Below are 16,974 nucleotides of genomic sequence, written 5' to 3'. Positions count from 1 at the left end.
GGGTTGCCCTCACCCTTCCAGCTCTGCCTCCCTCCCTCCCTCCCCGCCTCTCCGGGGCCAGTCCCCTGCTGGTCACGGGGAAGGGGTCCAGTGAGGTGAGAGGCAGAGCTGGGGAAACCGAGTCGGCACCTGGACTCTGACGGGTCCCTCAGTCCAGCTGGAGATGGAGACACAGCTCCTCTGAAACCTCCATCTCCACATCTGTGAAACGGGCTGTCACCCACTGGGGGCCTCACCACCCCCCGGGCCATGGCCACCATCCTCCAGGGCCCTGCCCTGCTCCCTCCCAGGGCCTGGCCTCAAGCCCTCAGAGGGCCTTGCACACATGGCCAATCCTCCCTGGGCCCAAGCCCAGACCAGGAACTGAACAAAAAGGGCCCTTGGGAGCTGAGTGTGACCGGCCCACTTGACAGGTGGAAACAGACTCATGGAGGCTGAGGGACCTGTCAGAGGCCGCTTAGAGTGGTGGCTCCTCTCGGCTGTGGGCACCCCTGATCAGTCAAAGCCAGTGCTCAGGGGGGCCAGCCACCACCTCACTCAGAACAGGTGCTGAGATGCCAGCTACAGCACCCCCGGGGCCCCCTGCCCTTATCAGACACCACGACTTATTTTAAAGAAAAAATAATATTTATTTGCAATATAAACAAAGTCCCGTTGCTGGTTCGGGATATATATATGTATGTGTGTATATACGCAGGGTCACAAATTTTCCTTCATAAGGTCATAAAGCAAAACTGGCCACCCTCTTGGCATACTCTCATTTACACAAATCTGATGCATCTTCCTGGGTTTTTCTTTTTAAAAGTAAAAAAAGAGAGAGAAAGAACCATGTACAGCACGGAAGCTTTGTGTCAATTTCTCAACTGTGGCAAGATTTGAATCCGCTGCCTTGAAGAATCCCTGAAAACCACCCGTGAGGTAAGATGCGGCCGGGCACGGGCCGTGGGCTTGCTGGCCAGCTGGCAGGTTTGCTCAGGGGCCCTCCCGGCCACGGCCCCGCTGGCCCCTGCACCATCCTGACGCCGGGTAGAGCGGAGGCTGGAGGAGGAACAGAAACGGAGGAGGCTAACGGAATCCGTGGCTTTGTTCTGTGGGTGCTGGGGGTTGGGCGCGGGGGACCGAGCCTTGCGCCCTTTCCACTTGTCCATCCTCGTCTCCTCTGTTCCTTCCCAGGAGTGAAACGGGACAGGGGTGAGGTTCCCGGTGGTCGAAGGCATGGGCAAGACGGGCGCTGGGCAGGCTCCCCCAGGGCAAGGGGGCTGGGAGCAGCTGCGAAAGGAAAGCGACCCCCAGGGCGAGGGACAGGAACATGGGCGGCAGGGCTGGGCCCCACCACAGAAGCTTCCCCCGGCCTCTGGGCCGCCACTCAGTTACAAACAGAGAGAGAGACACACACAAAGTAGTGGGTATGTATAACATAGGGCCCAGGGCCCAGGCCCTCCTCGGGGCTGAGCCCAGAGGGTTAATGCTACTGCTTGATAGTCCCGTGGCCCCTGCCAGCAGGATAGCCGCGGGGCCTCCAGTCTCCTGGCTCGGGGAGCCTGCAGGGGCCAATGGAGGGGTGGTCGAGAGGGCAGAGATGCACAAACGACCCACCCAGCCCGTCCACCACCACCCGCAGCTGTCATCACAGACCCTGGCAGGGCCGCGCCGGGCCGGGCCGGGAGCTGTGGACATGACTGGGGTCCAATGCCGAAAGCAACACACCACCCTTTCGAGAAGGGCCTGCGGCAGAAACAGACGCTTCCCGTGTTTGCAAAATGCATTTGGTCAAGATCAACGTGGGGTTTGTCTCTTCCATTAAAAAATAAAAGAAGAAAATAAAAAAAACCCAATCATTGCTTTTTGAAATAGAGAAACAAAATGGAGAACACTTCTCTCTCTCGCAGGATGAAATACTGGTTTGTACAATCCACCGTGGTGTGTCGCCGGGAAGTAACACTTTTCCTTAAGAAAAGGGAAACTCGAGAAGACGGTGCACACTCTGTGCTCCGCTCCGGGGAGCTTGGACTTACCTAGCGGAAGTGAAAAGTAAACTCGGGTCTGTGGATGTCTTTAAAAAAAATAATGCCACGCAGCTGGGCCATCAGCAGGAAGAAGTGTTCTGGGGGCAGGATGAGGCCTCGTTGGCTCCCGAAGCCCCGGGTCCTCGCTCCGGGGCCCCTGGGAAGCCGTGCACAGGGAGGCCGTGCCGCAGGCCCCCCGCCCCAGGACGGTGGGGGAGCCCAGCGCGTGTCTGGCTGTGCCTCCGGGCGCACGCACCGTCTGGATGCCTCAGGCTCCCGGCACCCTGCCCGCCTGTGCCCCCGGCCTCACGTGGACTCCAGCGTGTTGAGCGGGAACAGGTTGTGGTTGGTGGGGGTGGAGAAGTAGAGCTGCTCGCCGGGGGTGCGGTTGTCGCACGGGCTGCTCAGCCCCAGCGTCCGCTCGAAGTCCAGCAGCTGCCCCATGAAGTTGAAGTTGGGTGAGATGTTGGACTTTTTCCTCTTGACAAAGTCATAGGCATCGTTGAGTGACAGGTTCATCTTCTGCATCAGGTAGGCCACCGTGACCGTCACCGAGCGGCTGATGCCTGCCAGGCAGTGCACCAGGACCCCACACTTCTTGGAGCGGGCCTCGTCTGAAACACACGGGCATGGGTCAGGGAGGCGTCTCCTCCGAGAAGCCACAGGGAGGACTGGGACCGCGAAGGTGGCATGGTCACTGGCTGGTGCTGCCTCACTCTTGAGACCGCATAAAATCCCACAGGGGTGGGCCAACAACGTGGGGAAGAGGTCAAGAGCATGACTACAGAGAGGGCTCTGCCACGCGTTAGTGCCGAGTCACCGGACATCTCTGTGCCTCGACTTGCTCATCTATAGAATGGGGCCCCTTAGCAACAGTGCTAGCAGTTATAAGGACCTGAGCGACTGTGATGACTGTAAGCATGGCTAGTCCCACGGCTGCTCCAGTGGTGTGTACAGGTGAGCGAGGGTGTCACCTACACCCTCTCAGGCTGTCTGTACCATGGCTAGTAAGCTAGTCTTTTTTTTTTTTTTTTTTTTTTACAGAGACACAGAGAGAGAGAGAGAGAGAGAGAGAGAGAGAGTCAGAGAGACGAATAGACAGGGACAGACAGACAGGAAGAGAGAGATGAGAAGCATCAATCATTAGTTTTTTTGTTGCGACACCTTAGTTGTTCATTGATTGCTTTCTCATATGTGCCTTGACCGCGGGCCTTCAGCAGACCGAGTAACCCCTTGCTCGAGCCAGCGACCTTGGGTCAAGCTGGTGAGCTTTTGCTCAAACCAGATGAGCCCGCGCTCAAGCTGGTGACCTCAGGGTCTCGAACCTGGGACCTCTGCATCCCAGTCCGACGCTCTATCCACTGCGCCACCACCTGGTCAGGCTAAGCTAGTCTTTTCAAACATTTATTTATTGATTTTAGAGAGGGAGGAAGGGGGGGGGAGAGAGAGAGAGAGAGAGACACACACACACACACACACACACACAGAAACATAGATCTGCCCCTGTATGTGCCCTGACTGGGAATTGAACCGGCAACCTCTGCATTGGGAGGACGTTCCAACCAACCAAGTTATCTGGTCAGGGCTAGTAAACCAGTGGTCCCCAACCCCCGGGCCGTGGACCAGTACCGGTCCGCGGGCCATTTGGTACCGGTCCGCAGAGAAAGAATAAGTAACTTACATTATTTCCATTTTATTTATATTTAAGTATGAACAATGTTTTATTTTTTAAAAATGACCAGATTCCCTCTGTTACATCCGTCTAAGACTCCCTCTTGACGCTTGTCTTATAAGTTTGACAATTATATTTAAAAATACTACAGTTTTTACGCCGGTCTCATAATTTTATTTTGTGCATTTATCCATCCCACCCTAAAGGCCAGTCCGTGAAAATATTTTCTGAGATTAAACTGGTCCATGGGCCAAAAAAGGTTGAGGACCACTGTAGTAAACCAATTTTATAAATGAAGAGACAGACCCAGAGACAAAGTGACAAGCCCAAGGCCACACAGAGGATCTTCCTAAGTCATAGCAGCCACCATGGCCTGCTCATGACCTGGGGCGGTGCTGAGCTTGTCCTGGTGCACCCCACCATGGGCGCCTCCCTCCGCAAGGGAATAGGGGCCCTGACCCCACGCTTGGCTCTGCCCAGCCCAGCCAGTCCCCAGGTTTCACAGGTGGGGCTAGCTAACAACCCCACTTACTAGACTCCCCCCAGCGGGCCCACAGGCCAGTGACACCTCCTTCCACAGCCAGCCAGGTTCTGTCACCCCTTCCCTGCCCCCACATCCCTGTGCCACTCTCAGGCTCTCTGCCTCACACACAGTAGGAGCTCGATCAATGCTGGTCAGCTCGGTCCTACAATCTTTCCACCCCTGGATCCGAGGGCAGCTGCCCCTCTCTGTGTCATAGCTGCATCAGGCACATAGATGAACAACAAGAGGCAGCCACGGGCCCTTAAGGCCCCGCCTCTGCCTGTGAGCCACCGGGAACCAGGCACACAGTCAGCGCTCAATCAGTGCACTTCTACATGACGACCCACGGGTTCCCAGACTTGTTCCTCACCTGGTGCTCACTGCCTGCGTCCTGCCAGGCTTCCCCACCCTACCCCCACTGGACAGGACCCAGGGCTAAGCACGCAGTAGGTGCCTAATCCAGACTCAGGGACGAACTGGGGGTGAGACTAGCAGGAAGAGAGACAGAGGCTGCGATGTGGGGCCTAAGGGGGTGGTGAAGGTGAGCCTCCAAGGGTGACACTCTAGGATATGGGCGACGCCCGGCCCCCAGGCCCCCTCCTCTGTGACCCTAAGTGAAACTGCTTCTGCTGGCTTTCTGTTCAGCCCTCTCAGGGTGTGGCTGTGCTGGGGGGTGGGGAGTGGGGGGAGAGGCCGGTGCTGGATCCTGTCCCACTGCGTCCTGTGATGCTTGGGCCTCAATTCCTACACTTGTCAAATGGGGAAAAAATGTCTCCCCCACCAACCCTTACACCCTGTTCTGCCCCTGTCCCCGGATGCAGATGTGCCTTCAAGAAGGATCAAGGTACCCACAAGCCAGGCTCAGCCCTGGGGAAGCCGTGGTGCGCCTCCAGCCCTGTCCCTCCCTGGGGCACCGCGGGAACGCGGAGCTGAGGCAGCAGCAGCCCAGTGGGCTGGGTCCTCCCTGCCAGAGCAGAGGAGCTCCCCTCCCGGCAGCCCGGCCCCTCCCCCAGGCCTCTGCTTCCTTCCTTCCTCCCTCCCAGCCAGGCACCTAGTTTTGGTTCCCAGTAAGCGGATGAGGCGGGGAAGCCTCCCACTTCCTGTTATTAAAGTGAGCCCAGCCCAGCTGACACAGAACGCCCTCCACCGGACACAGCCGCGGGCAGGAGAAGCTGGTTCTGGCCACCCCCTCCCTTCCACAGGAGTGGGGCAGAGACACTGGGTCCCCAGGCTCAGGGAATGCAGGGTTTCCACTCATCCTGTGTCCCTTCCCCACACCCTCGGTGACAGGGGAGGCCAGGGAAGATGGCCTGTGGTCCAACAGCCTCCAGCTGGCCAAGGAGGAAGCAGGATGGGGGGTCAGCGATCAGGTGACTCATGGAGCCCTAGTCAGCTGAGGCTGGAATATAGGGGCTCAGAGAGCTCTGGGCCTGACAGCAAGAACACACTGCTCTGGGGGAGGCCTTCCTCGGTCTCCCCCACATTCTTTCGACACCCTCTATGCTCCAAACGAGCACCACCAGCTGTGGGGAGCACCTGGGCCCCACCAAGGCACTCTGGGTCCCCACGTCCCCACGTTCCAACGGCTGCCTGTCCTGGAAACGCCTCTGGCTCCAGACCACCCTTCAGCCCCCATGGGTACAAAGTAAAACACAAAGAGGCACTGTGACAGCCCCATCCTGGAGGGACACGCGTGCCGAGGCGTGACGCAGAGCCCGCAAGACCCGAGGCAGGCCCGAGAGCCTGGGATGTTCCAGTTTGCTCAGCCTGAGACAGCAGACGCCATGAGGTGCCCAGGACTCAGGGGGCTGTTCAGACCTTGAGAGCCTCAGTGACTCACAGCAGGCATGGGTACACCCATGAGCACACGCTGGCACATGCAGGCCACACACAGGCCTCAACAGGCCCAGAGGTACCCAGTCAGGCGCGGGCGACACCCAGAGTCCCTTACACACCTTGACGCGCCCGCCCGCCCACCCTGCCCAGAACGTAGCCACACCTACCGATGAAGCTGATGGCCTCGGGGAAGAACTGGGAGAGGTTCTGGCTCCAGTGGTCGGAGATGGGGATCTGCTTGTAGGTGAACTCCCCGCCATGCTCGAAGGCGTTGGGCAGGTTGGGCGTGACATTGAGGATGTACTTGATGCCGTACTTGCCAAGCACGTCCAGGTTGGTGGAATCCTTGGCGCAGCCGAGGTAGAGGTAGGGCAGGATCTGGACGGGGAAGGCCGGCTGGCTAGATGGCACAGGGCTGCCCTCTGACTCGGTGGCACTGCTGGGCAGCTCTCGGTCTGACTCGCCGTCCGAGCAGTCAGAGCTGATGCGCAGGCCCCCCAGGCCCAGCACTGAGGTGGGCGGCGAGCTACTAGGTGAGGACGAACTGTCCACGTTGGTCTCGCAGTGCTCCGAGTACTCTGTCTGGAACTTGTTGAAACCACCTGTGACCGGGGCAAGACAGGGCCCGGGTGAGAGGCCGTGGATGCCCCGGCCAAGGCCCCCAGCCCCAGTGGGCTGCACAAGACCCACGGTGGCCACGGTTCCCCATGCCAAGCACCATGACAATAGCCAACACAGGCTGTGCAAGTACATTACATATGTACCTTCTCCTGTTTTCTCCACATCTATCCTACAACCCAGTTCACAGATGAGGAAGCCGAGGCCCCAGAAGGTGAAGTAACATGCCTGAGCACCATACCCTCACTTGTAAGGCTTCAGGGTCCCAGCCATACCGCCAGCTTTAGGGCACTTGAGGACAGGCCCCAGCTCAGCCCTCTCCTGCAGCTCCCATGCGCACCTGGCACCCACGGAGGCCCAATACTGGCTAAGTGATAAAGGAAAGCAGACCCAGTCTCAGGCCAGCACCTGTGGATTTGCAACCCTCTCTTGCAGAAGAGACTGTAGAAGCCATAGCTGTGTCTGGGTCAGAGGCAGGGAGGACCTGATCTCCAGATTAGGAGCCCAGAGCTTGTCCCCCAACCCCAACCACAGCCAGGGAGGGCAGCGTGACAATATCCGTTGGTCCTTCCCCAAACAGGAGCAGGTTCAGAAAAGAGGTCCCAGCGCCACAGCTCCATGGCCTCCGCATTAGAAAACGAAACATCCCCCCAGTCTTGGACCCACAGAGAGGCAGGACCACTGGGGGCGTTACAGTGACAAGAAATGGGGAGTGCCTTGCAGCTAGACATGGGCCCTGCGCCCGAGGGTGCCGCAGGCCTCCCCTCCCCATCCCGCCTGCCCGCCCCGCTGCCAGCGAGAGGCCATTTTGGAATGTTAATTGGAAACACCGGCTGCAGGCACTAGCGCCCCCCCCCCCGCCCCGCTACTTCCCCCTTCTGCAAACTCCGGGACAGCAGGCTGGGGACCCCGGAAAACTGGGCCAGGACAAGGGACACTACTCAAAGCCCCACCTGAAATGCCTCCAAGAGGCAGTGATCCCCAAGCGCGAGACACAAGCAGCGACACTCAGAGGAGTCCCCCAACCCAAACGATCCTTATGCCCTGAGTGTGGGGATGGTGCTCCTGTCTTGACCCTGGCCTCCCAGGGACAAGCATCCCAGGCTAAAGGGCCTGTATTTGGGGACCCTGTCGCTTTTGGGGTCCCAGGAAGGACTCCTCCCTCCTGGGAGGGGCTCAGCTGGAAGTTGGGCGCTGCCATGGCGCCAACAACAGTTATAAAGGAAAGCACAGGAGGGGTAAAGTTTGTTCTCCCCTCTCGAATCGTACCCAGAAAGGGGTGTAGAAGAGGCCCCCCACCAGGTTAGACCGCGGGGGCCGGGCTCCCGGGAGGGGTGGATGCGGGCCGGGGGCGACGTGGCGCCCGCTAGGCAAGCTGAGCGCGTGGAGAAAAAGCAGCCTCCGGCGGGGGCGTCAGGGAGCCGCGGGAGAGCTCTAACCCCGGACGGGGGTCTCCGTGCTGCCCTCACCTTGGAGGTAGTAGGCCTGGCAGCCGTCGTCGCGCAGCTTTTGCAGGAGCAGGCCAAGCACCGAGGCGGGAGCACCGGGCTCCGGTTGCCACTCCGCCGTGGCCTCGTCGTAGAGCAGCACGGTGGCCGCCTTGCAGCGCGTGGCGAAGCGCTCCTTGTCGGCATGGTTAGGGATGATGGAGCGAATGGGCAGGTTGCCCTTGCGCAGGCGGCGCAGCATGAGGCCCGGGATCGCCAGGTTGATGGCCGTCTCGATATGCGAGGACTCGAAGAGCTCGTGCGGCCGGCAGTCAAGCAGCAGCAGCGACGCGCCTCCGCGCGCCTCCAGCTCCTCCTGCAGCCACTCGGCGCTCTTGCATGGCATGGCCCCCGCACCCGTCGCCGCGCCCGCTCCGGTGCCCGCGCCAGACCCCGCACCGGGCTCCGACCCCGCCCCGGTGCCCCCAGCCGCCGACGTCCCCGAGGCCGACATGTGCGCCCGCGCTGGGGGGCCGCGGAGCTGGTTTTTCATGGGGAGAGCGGGTGGCCCGGGGCCGGGGCCGGGCAGCCCTGCCCAGGGACGGCGCCCCGGCCGCGCGGGCCCCAGCCGCGTCTCTGGGCGCCCGCCTCCCGCCGAGCTGCGCGCCCTCCGCCCCGGCCTCCCGGCCTCCGTCCCGCCCGGCCCTCCGCGCGCGCCGCGGCCTGACAGCCCCAATTAAACCGCGGCTCCGGCGGCCGCGCGCCGAGGCGTCCTCCGAAGGGCGGGGCCGCGGGGCTGGCGCACGGGCTTAAAGGCACCGCACCTCAGCCACCCCTCCCCACGGGGAACGCGGGCGCACTCTCGTCCCCGTGTCCCCGGGCCCGCCCCGGGCCAGCGCTGCCGCTGTTTTGCCTTGCCCGGAACTGGCTATGACCCGCCTAGAGGGCGCGGCCAAGACGCCCTTCTGGGTCCCCTTACACCCGTGCTCCCAACTCTACAGAGCCCTACCGGGAAGGGTTGCCTTGGGGGCGTTCTGCGCCTGGCATCTTCTTCCACATTAAGGAAGCAGAGTTCCTCGGGGATGGGGCAGTCAGGCTGAGCACACCTCCCGCCTCCCTATCCATTCATCCTCTCAGCGAGTTCATTCAACAAAAGGAAACTGATCGCCTACTGTGTGCCAGGCACTGTACTTAGGCGGTCACCGTTGTACGTGATGGCCACAATCTCGGAGACCTGAGAGAGGTCTCATTCCAGCAAGCCTGATCGAGAATCAGCATCTAGGCAACTGGCCCAAGGCCGCGCCACCATCCGTGGGCCGGGGCGGGGAAACCCTGGAAAGGACCAGCCTTGGCAAAAGGTAGAAAGCGAGCCCTTTAAGAAAGCTTTCCAAGTGGGGTGGAGACAGGGGGTCCGAGTAAAGCGCCACGTGACTTTTCCACCGGGGCGGGTGGACCAGGGAATCCTCCTTTATAATCCGCTCCCTCCTCCCTCCTTCCCAATGCACCAATCAACTTTTGCGGTAAGCGGGAGTGCGCCGCACAGATGGCCAATCGCCGCCAGAGGAGAGTGTGAGGATCGGGGGAGGAAGGCGGGGTTCGCTGCCGGCTCCGCCCAGCGCGGGAAAGTGGGTGGGGCCTCCGCGAGCACGCCGCACCCGTTCGCCGGCAGGCGGGGCGGAGGAGGTGAATGGAGCCGCAGGTAGCGCTGGAACAAAGCGGCTCCACTCGGGCGGCGCGCGTGCGCAGGGCTCGCCGCGCTTCTACCGAGTTAGGGTTGTCTGCCCGCGGAGGGAGCTCGTGGTTGGATCCCGTGATCCGCCTAGCCCGTCCCCAGCCTTCCAGAAATGCCCCCTCCTCCTTCGGGCTGACCCCTGCCATTCTGCCCGAGGCTAGTCGGCTCGGCTACCTTGCCTCCACCCCCAGTTGGAGGGAGTCGGGGTCAGAGGTGGGGGGCGGTAGCGCTGAGATTTGTCGGAGGAGGGCCTCTGTAACGCAGAGGATTTGAGCTTTCCGCTGACCCGAAGGCACGAAGAGGGACGGCCCTGGATCAGTCCCGCACCCCCAAGACTTGCCTGAGAAGGATCGTCTCCCTGAAGGGTTTCATCCCGGGTCACTGGCTGTACCGCGAAGAAGCAAGGGGTTGGTCTCTCCCACAGTCACAGCCCCAGAAAGGCCACAGCACTGCAGTCAGAAATGGTCGGTCAGGGTTGTCCTTTGGTTGCTGCTGGGCAGAGCCCTGGGTCCCTGCAGTCCTCCTACTTCCCTGGGGTCCTGGGATCTGTGGAAAGAGCCTCCAGGGCCTGAGAGCCTAGACACAGCTTCTGCCCTGCCACTTGCTGCCCTGTTGTGTGGTTCTCACCTCCCTGGGCCTGTTCTCCAGATGTAGGAGGGCGCTGGCCTGGATAGCACCCTCCCAGTCTATCACAAAACGATCCGTTTGGAGGCTACACTGAGCAGACCGCAAAGGGGACTTGCTGGCCAGTGAATCGTTCCTCAGGAGCTGGGTGGGAGCTTCTGCTGCAGCAGAAGAGGAACTGGCTGGCCTCTGCTGTCACGAGTGGGGGCACAACTGAAGTGGGAACCTTCCCTGCACCCCCACAGTCCCAGTCCCCCATGCACGAGTTAGAGCCTCTCTGTAGAGAGGGAAGGAGCCCCTGCCTCCCTCGTATTAGCTGGTGATGGCTCCCTGGTTTCCACCTCTGCACTCCTCCAGTGGGGACGTACACCTGGAGAGCCCTGAGGATGTGTGCAGTTGGAAGAACTCCCCAGAGGGTGGGTCATCCTCCAGCAGGGATGTAAAAAGAGGCAGGATTTGGAGAGGTATAGGAGGGGAGCATATAGGGAGGGGGTGACAGTGGGAGCAAAGGGGTGCAGAAGAATTAGGCCACATGTGGTGCCAGCCCAGAGCCCACATCACCAGGTTCCAGAGTGGAAGCTCTGCCTCTAGCCTTGAACAGCTAGACACAATGTATAAAACGGGTCACAGAGGATTGTCCTTGTGTGGGGGGGGGGGGAGGGACAGGGGGGAGGGGGACACAGAACCCCCTGACTTACAAGGCCTAGAGCACAGCAGGAACTTGCCTATGGCCTGACAGCAAGAGGGTACAGGTGTCCCCACCTAGGGCCTTGCCCTTATGTGTATGAGCCTTCAAGGATGCTGGGAGAGAGAACCAGGGGTCCTGGCCCTGAATGAGGCCTTGGAATCAAAGACATTCCTTCTTTGCAGGAATGTGGACTTTCCTGCCCTCGGGGTTCAGGCCCTCTTACCTGCAGCCCTCAAGAGAGGTGCCTGCTCATCAGACCCCCTTCATACTCCCGCCACCCCTGTTCAGCCAGGGCCAGGCCCAAACCCGGGAGGCGTGTTACAGCTGCCCTCCTGTGTGCACATTCCCAGCCCCTGACCCGCACAGTGAAGAGGCCATCCCAGCAGGGCAAGGCTTGGCTGTGATGCTGGGATGTCTGATGCGAGCCGAGCGTGTGTGAACGGGGGTGCACCCCCCATACACATGACCCAGAGGCTGTGTCACCAAGAATAATTTAAGCATCTTAGGAACAGACTTTCCTTTGCCCACTGGTGTCCATGGATTTCTCAGAGATAGGCTGCCATGTTTTATTTATTTATTTGTTTGTTTGTTTGTTTATTTTCAGAGACAGAGAGAGAGTCAGAGAGAGGGATAGCCAGGGACAGACAGACAGGAACAGAGAGATGAGAAGCATCAATCATTAGTTGTTGTTGTGTTGTTTTTTACAGGGACTGAGTGAGAGTCAGAGAGAGGGATAGATAGGGACAGATAGGAACGGAGAGAGATGAGAAGCATCATTCATCAGTTTTTCGTTGCAACACCTTAGTTGTTCATTGATTGCTTTCTCATATGTGCCTTGACCGCGGGCCTTCAGCAAACCGAGTAACCCCTTGCTCGAGCCAGCGACTTTGAGTCCAACCAAGCTGGTGAGCTTTTTTTTTTTTGCTCAAGCCAGATGAGCCTGCGTTCAACCTGGAGACGTCGGGGTCTTGAACCTGGGTCTTCCGCATCCCAGTCCGATGCTCTATCCACTGCACCACCGCCTGGTAAAGTGGCTGCCATGTTTTTTATGGCATACAGTACCGGAGAGGGAGGAAGGGAGGTGGGCGGTCAGTTCCTCGCTCTCCTATCGAAGAGGTTAGCACAAAGTTAAGGTAAGCTCCTGTTTGCTTCAAGGAGGGCAGCTTTCCAAAGGGGGTTTATTTCACATCCCGCTGTGAGGGCAGAGCAGGGGCTGGGCCCTCCAGCCTGTGATGCCAGCCTCTGTCCAGGGCAGCTCCACCATGCAGGAGGAGGTGTGCTATCGGAGCCTAGCCTGAGACCCAGACTGGGGGTCACTCTGCTTGCCCCTGAACCTTGGGACACCTTCTTCCTTGTCTCCTGGAGAGGTGCCTGCCTGGGTGGCAGGCAGAACTGGTAGTCTAAGCGGGGCCAGGAGTGGACTGTGGAAGGCCTGGCAAGTCGCCTGCCCTGAGCAGAACTCCTGGCGGCACACATCCATGCATGTGCACGTGCACACACACAGAAGGACACACAATACAGGAACACACACACAGACCAAGCTATCTGTCCATATATGCTCACGGGCACATATATGGCTATACAGAAACACACAGATGCAGACCTGTGTATGAGTGCAGAAATATACAATACATACGTGTACACACATACACTGTTCTGTGCACACACACAAACAGACCCTGTATATCTGGGCACTTGCCACTCTTGCTGAAGGGGTGTCCAGAGAGGGGTTGTCACAAGCAGGTGGAATCCATGCATCTCTTCCCCAGCCCTCCAGGCCATTGTTGGGATCTAAAGGTGACAAGTTCTGGATGGAATGATGGGAGGTTGCCAGGCCTGGGGTGATGGCAGAATGGCACAGGACAGCTGTTGCCTGGGACAACTCTGGTGCTGGGAGCCATGTGTCTGTTCATCCTCCCTATGCCCTGCCCAGGTATATGGGGCAGAGAGAGAGGAAGATGGAGTAGGTGGGAGAGGGTCATGCCCAGGAAAATCAGAGAAGACCTGGCAGATGGCAATCAGGCCTGGGGAGATGGAGGAACTCCCTCCGGCTGCCTGGAGAAGGCAAAGGGGAAGAATGAAGACAGCTTCCCTTCCATTTGTATTTGAACCTTTCTGAGCACCTGCCCCGGATTAGGGAGTGGGCAGGGCAGCAGTGGGACCTCAGAAGGGAATTAGACCGACATAATTCCCCTCTCTCCCAGCTCCCCACCCAGCAGTGACTGCAGGCCTTTGGCCAACCTCCCCACATGGGTTCCCTGTGGCCATTCTCCCAGCCACGTCCCCAGCCCACTGGGGCCAGCCTGAGGGTGGAAAATAGAGGACTAACGTCCACCACTCTGTAATGCGTTGTCCCTGGCAGACATTACTATTCAATCATCGAACTTTGTCTCTTGCTGAGCCATCTGCTGGCTTCAAAACCCTTCTAAGCAGGCAAGACCAGTTGATCGACTATGGTAGACAGGGAGATAAAACCTATTTGCTAAAGCCTCAATTCACAGCCAGACAACTATGGCCTCTCTGTCCTCACCCCAGCTTGCTTCCACTCCAACCTCCCCTGTCCCCACATACTTCCTTATTCCCTGCCCCCACCCTCTGAAGTCAGCTTCATCTTCTGAGGGGCCACCACCTCAGGAAGACTGTCCTGCCTGAGCCCCCCCAGAGTTCCCCACCCCTCCTCCTCCCCTCTGGGGCCCCGTGTGTCACTCTCTACCCACAGAAAGGTAGTTTGGCCTGCAGGGGTCCGGGGTGGGGCAGCAGGCCCTCCTCACGGCCCCACCCACCCTCCCACCCTTCCCCTCTCTTGCCAGTGCAGGTTCCCCTGGGAGGGTGGGGGTCAGCTGGCCCGGGCAAGTAAGCCTTTTGAGCTCTGCTCAGAGCCGCCTTGGGGCTGAGGCCAAGCGGGCGTGGCCTGTCCTGGTACGAAGGCCGCTCCCTGTGTGGAGTGCTCACATCCTCAGCCCTGCCTTCACCCCAGTTTCCCATGTGAGGTGAGGGGAGCCGGGCTCGTCTGTTCTACAGATGAGAAAGCTGAGGCTGAGGAAGGGAAATGTCTAGCCCAGGGGCCTGGCTCCAGCCCAGACCGGTTACTCACTTACCCACTGGGCCTGGGCTGAGTCATGGTGGCCCAGGTGATGGGAAGGAAACATATAAACACAGGCAAGTGGGAGGAGGGGTCCGGGGGAGGGAGGATGTGCCTGCCTGGGGCTCCCAGCTCGGAACTCCCCACCACAGGCTTCGGGCTTCGGGCTGCCTAAGCAGGCGCACACCTGACAGTCTCAAATTATGCCCCAGGCTCTGTCTGCATCAGCCCTGGGAGGGCTGTCAACCCACTTGACAGGTGGGGAAACCGAGGCCCATGGTTACAAATCAAGCTGTGGCGGGCCTGGCTGGTTTGCTCAGTGGTAGAGCAAACTGGCCCAGCGTATGGAAGTCCTGGGTTTGATTTCCGGTCAGGGTACACAGGAAAAGCGACCATCTGCTTCTTCACTCCCCCCCCCCCCTTCTCTCTCTCTCTTTTCCTCTTCCTCTCCCACAGCCATGGCTCAACTGGTTTGAGCAAATTGGCTTCAGTCACTGAGGATGGCTCCATGGCTTCTGCCTTAGGTGCTAAAAAAAAATGGCTTAATTGCTGAGCAACAGAGCAGCAGCCCCAGATGGGCAGAGCAACACCCAGTAGGGCTTGCCAGGCGGATCCCCGCGGGGCGTTTGCAGGAGTCTGTCTGTCTGCCTCCCCTCCTCTCACTTAATAAGAACCACGTCAAGCTGTGGCAGGGGCTGGGCCCCAGACTGAGAGCTGGAGCTCCTCCCCCAGCTCGGAACTCCGGGCCGCCTCTCTCCAGGCTCCTTCAGGGGGAGGCCCACGCATGGTCCACAGGGAGGGGCCCCTTGCTCTGCCAGCTGCTCCCGTGTCTGGGGCGGCGGAGCCCACACATTGGAGGCACGGGCTGCCCCTCACCCCATCCCGAGAGGGGCTACTCAGGCACAGCTCAGGTGCTGTCACGTGCCTGCCCCACACCATGCAGCTGGTCCTTCCCTGGACCCGGTCTCAGTCCATCCTCTCTACCAACACTGCCCAGCCGAGGCCCTCTCCCCTCCCCTGGACCAGCTCTCCAACCTCCTTCCAGCTCACTGCTCCATCCTCACAGCAACCACAGGGATCCCTGCGAAGGAGAAGAGTTGCATCTGGCCCTCCCCTGCTCTGAAACCTCCCAGGGTTCCCAGCAGGATCCCCCTCTGTGGCCAGCGTGGCCCTTGGCGATCTGGCCCCGCCCCTTCCCCCCCTCCCGGCCTCCCTCCATTGCTCCCCTCCCCCCCTCCCAGCCTCCCTCCATTGCTCCCCTCCCCCCCTCCCGGCCTCCCTCCATTGCTCCCCTCCCCCCCTCCCAGCCTCCCTCCATTGCTCCCCTCCCCCCCTCCCAGCCTCCCTCCATTGCTCCGCTCCCCCCCTCCCAGCCTCCCTCCATTGCTCCCCTCCCCCCCTCCCGGCCTCCCTCCATTGCTCCCCTCCCCCCCCCTCCCGGCCTCCCTCCATTGCTCCCCTCCCCTCTCCCCCACTGTCCTGCCTGCTCTCTCTTCAAGGCCTTTGCACCATTGGTCCCTCTTCTGAAACCTTCCTCGGCCAGCCCTCTCCTTTGACCACCTCTCACTCCTTCCCCCAGATCCACCCGACTTCCGGAGCCCGAGTGGGCACCTGGGAAGTGGCTGAACGGGAATGACAGCCCCGGCCTCCTTCTGGACTCCTGTCATCAGCACGTGGTCTTGTGACTGAAAATGCCACTGGCTCTCCCTGACATTTGGGATGATTCTGGAAGCCTCTCACTCGCATTCCCTCCTTGGGCCTCAGCCTGTCCCGCACGACCTGCCCAGATCCGGCAATGAGATTCCCTGTTGCCAGAGGCCCCCGTCATACCTCTGTGGAGGGAACCCCATTTGCTGGCACCGAGGCTGTGAAGGGCCAGGAGAAGCTGTTCAACAGCCCCTGGAAGCCAGGCAGGCTGGGCCCAATTTCCTTGTGGTTCTGAGGACTGCAGAGAGGGAGAGGACTCAGATAAGCCCAGCAGGGGCCAGTTCCCTGACAACAAGCCACAGGTGGAGGCCAGAGCTCTTCTGACATCCCTGCCCCAGAATGTTTACCTGGGCTATGTCCCCTCCCTTTGATGACACTGCAGACCTCCTGGGCAGCACCCCATGGACCCAGGCGAGGCTCTGAGGGATGGAAGCCAGGGCTTTGGGGTGCAGAGGTCTTTAGCTGCCTGCCCATCTGGCCGCCAGGTCACCCTGGGCCTCCTGCTTCAAGCCTCCGACCCTGCTGAGGCTGCCTGTACCAGGGAGGGCTGGAGCAGTGGGGGGGAGGCAGGAGAGCAACTCCAGCTGTGACCAGCCAGGGGCAAGGAAGGAGCAGTGGTGAGGTAGTGGGAGGGGGCCCTGGCTCTGTCTCTGCCTAACAAGCGTATGGATTTCTGGATCTGGAGGGCCAGCAGTGGCAAGCTCCTGACAGTAAAGCCAGTCCAACCTGCGAGGCGGGAGGGTGGGGAGGCGGAGAGTTCCCTGGGCACTTGGCGAGCGGATGTGCCCGGGGCCTGGGCTGGGTCTGCTTTGGGTGGGCCACGAGGTGGGAGCTGCTAGGTCTCTGTAGCTGCCAGGCCTAATTGCCTCATTAGCATCTGCCTGCTGCCCCGGCCTGTCCCATCCTCTCCCCACTGGCCCACAAAGCCCTGTTTTTCAGGAATACCTCCTACAAGACATTGAGGCATTGATAGTGACAGCAACGGTCACCATGTGACCATGCTGGGGCTGGGGACATGTCCTGGGAGCCAGCTGGCCTGGTCCAGGCGTGAGATGGCAC

The 16,974-nt window shown here is 60.2% G+C and overlaps 1 protein-coding gene across 1 annotated transcript; it reads right to left on the bottom strand.

Annotated features, from left to right (window-relative positions):
• Positions 1–615: 615 nt before the first annotated feature.
• Positions 616–9,424, bottom strand: DUSP7 (dual specificity phosphatase 7). Its single transcript, XM_066245000.1, has 3 exons — positions 8,125–9,424; positions 6,205–6,639; positions 616–2,620 (listed from the first exon to the last, which is right to left on the bottom strand). Exons 1-3 carry the CDS (start codon positions 8,633–8,635, stop codon positions 2,313–2,315), a joined length of 1,254 nt encoding a protein of 417 aa, XP_066101097.1. The 5' UTR covers positions 8,636–9,424; the 3' UTR covers positions 616–2,312.
• Between the last annotated feature and the right edge of the window lie 7,550 nt (positions 9,425–16,974).

This window comes from Saccopteryx bilineata, chromosome 10 (genome assembly GCF_036850765.1).
Source record: "Saccopteryx bilineata isolate mSacBil1 chromosome 10, mSacBil1_pri_phased_curated, whole genome shotgun sequence".
Classification (NCBI taxonomy): Eukaryota; Metazoa; Chordata; class Mammalia; order Chiroptera; family Emballonuridae; genus Saccopteryx; species Saccopteryx bilineata.
Note: the sequence above shows the minus strand (reverse complement) of the source record. Positions and strands in the feature narration are given on the sequence as shown.

Excerpts from the sequence above, each read along its gene's own strand:
- DUSP7 (XM_066245000.1), bottom strand. The coding sequence starts at position 8,635 with ATGAAAAACCAGCTCCGCGGCCCCCCAGCGCGGGCGCACATGTCGGCC. Across the intron at positions 6,640-8,124 it reads CCAGGCCTACTACCTCCAAG|GTGGTTTCAACAAGTTCCAG; the intron begins GTGAGGGCAGCA and ends CCCCGGTCACAG. Across the intron at positions 2,621-6,204 it reads CGAGGCCATCAGCTTCATCG|ACGAGGCCCGCTCCAAGAAG; the intron begins GTAGGTGTGGCT and ends CGTGTGTTTCAG.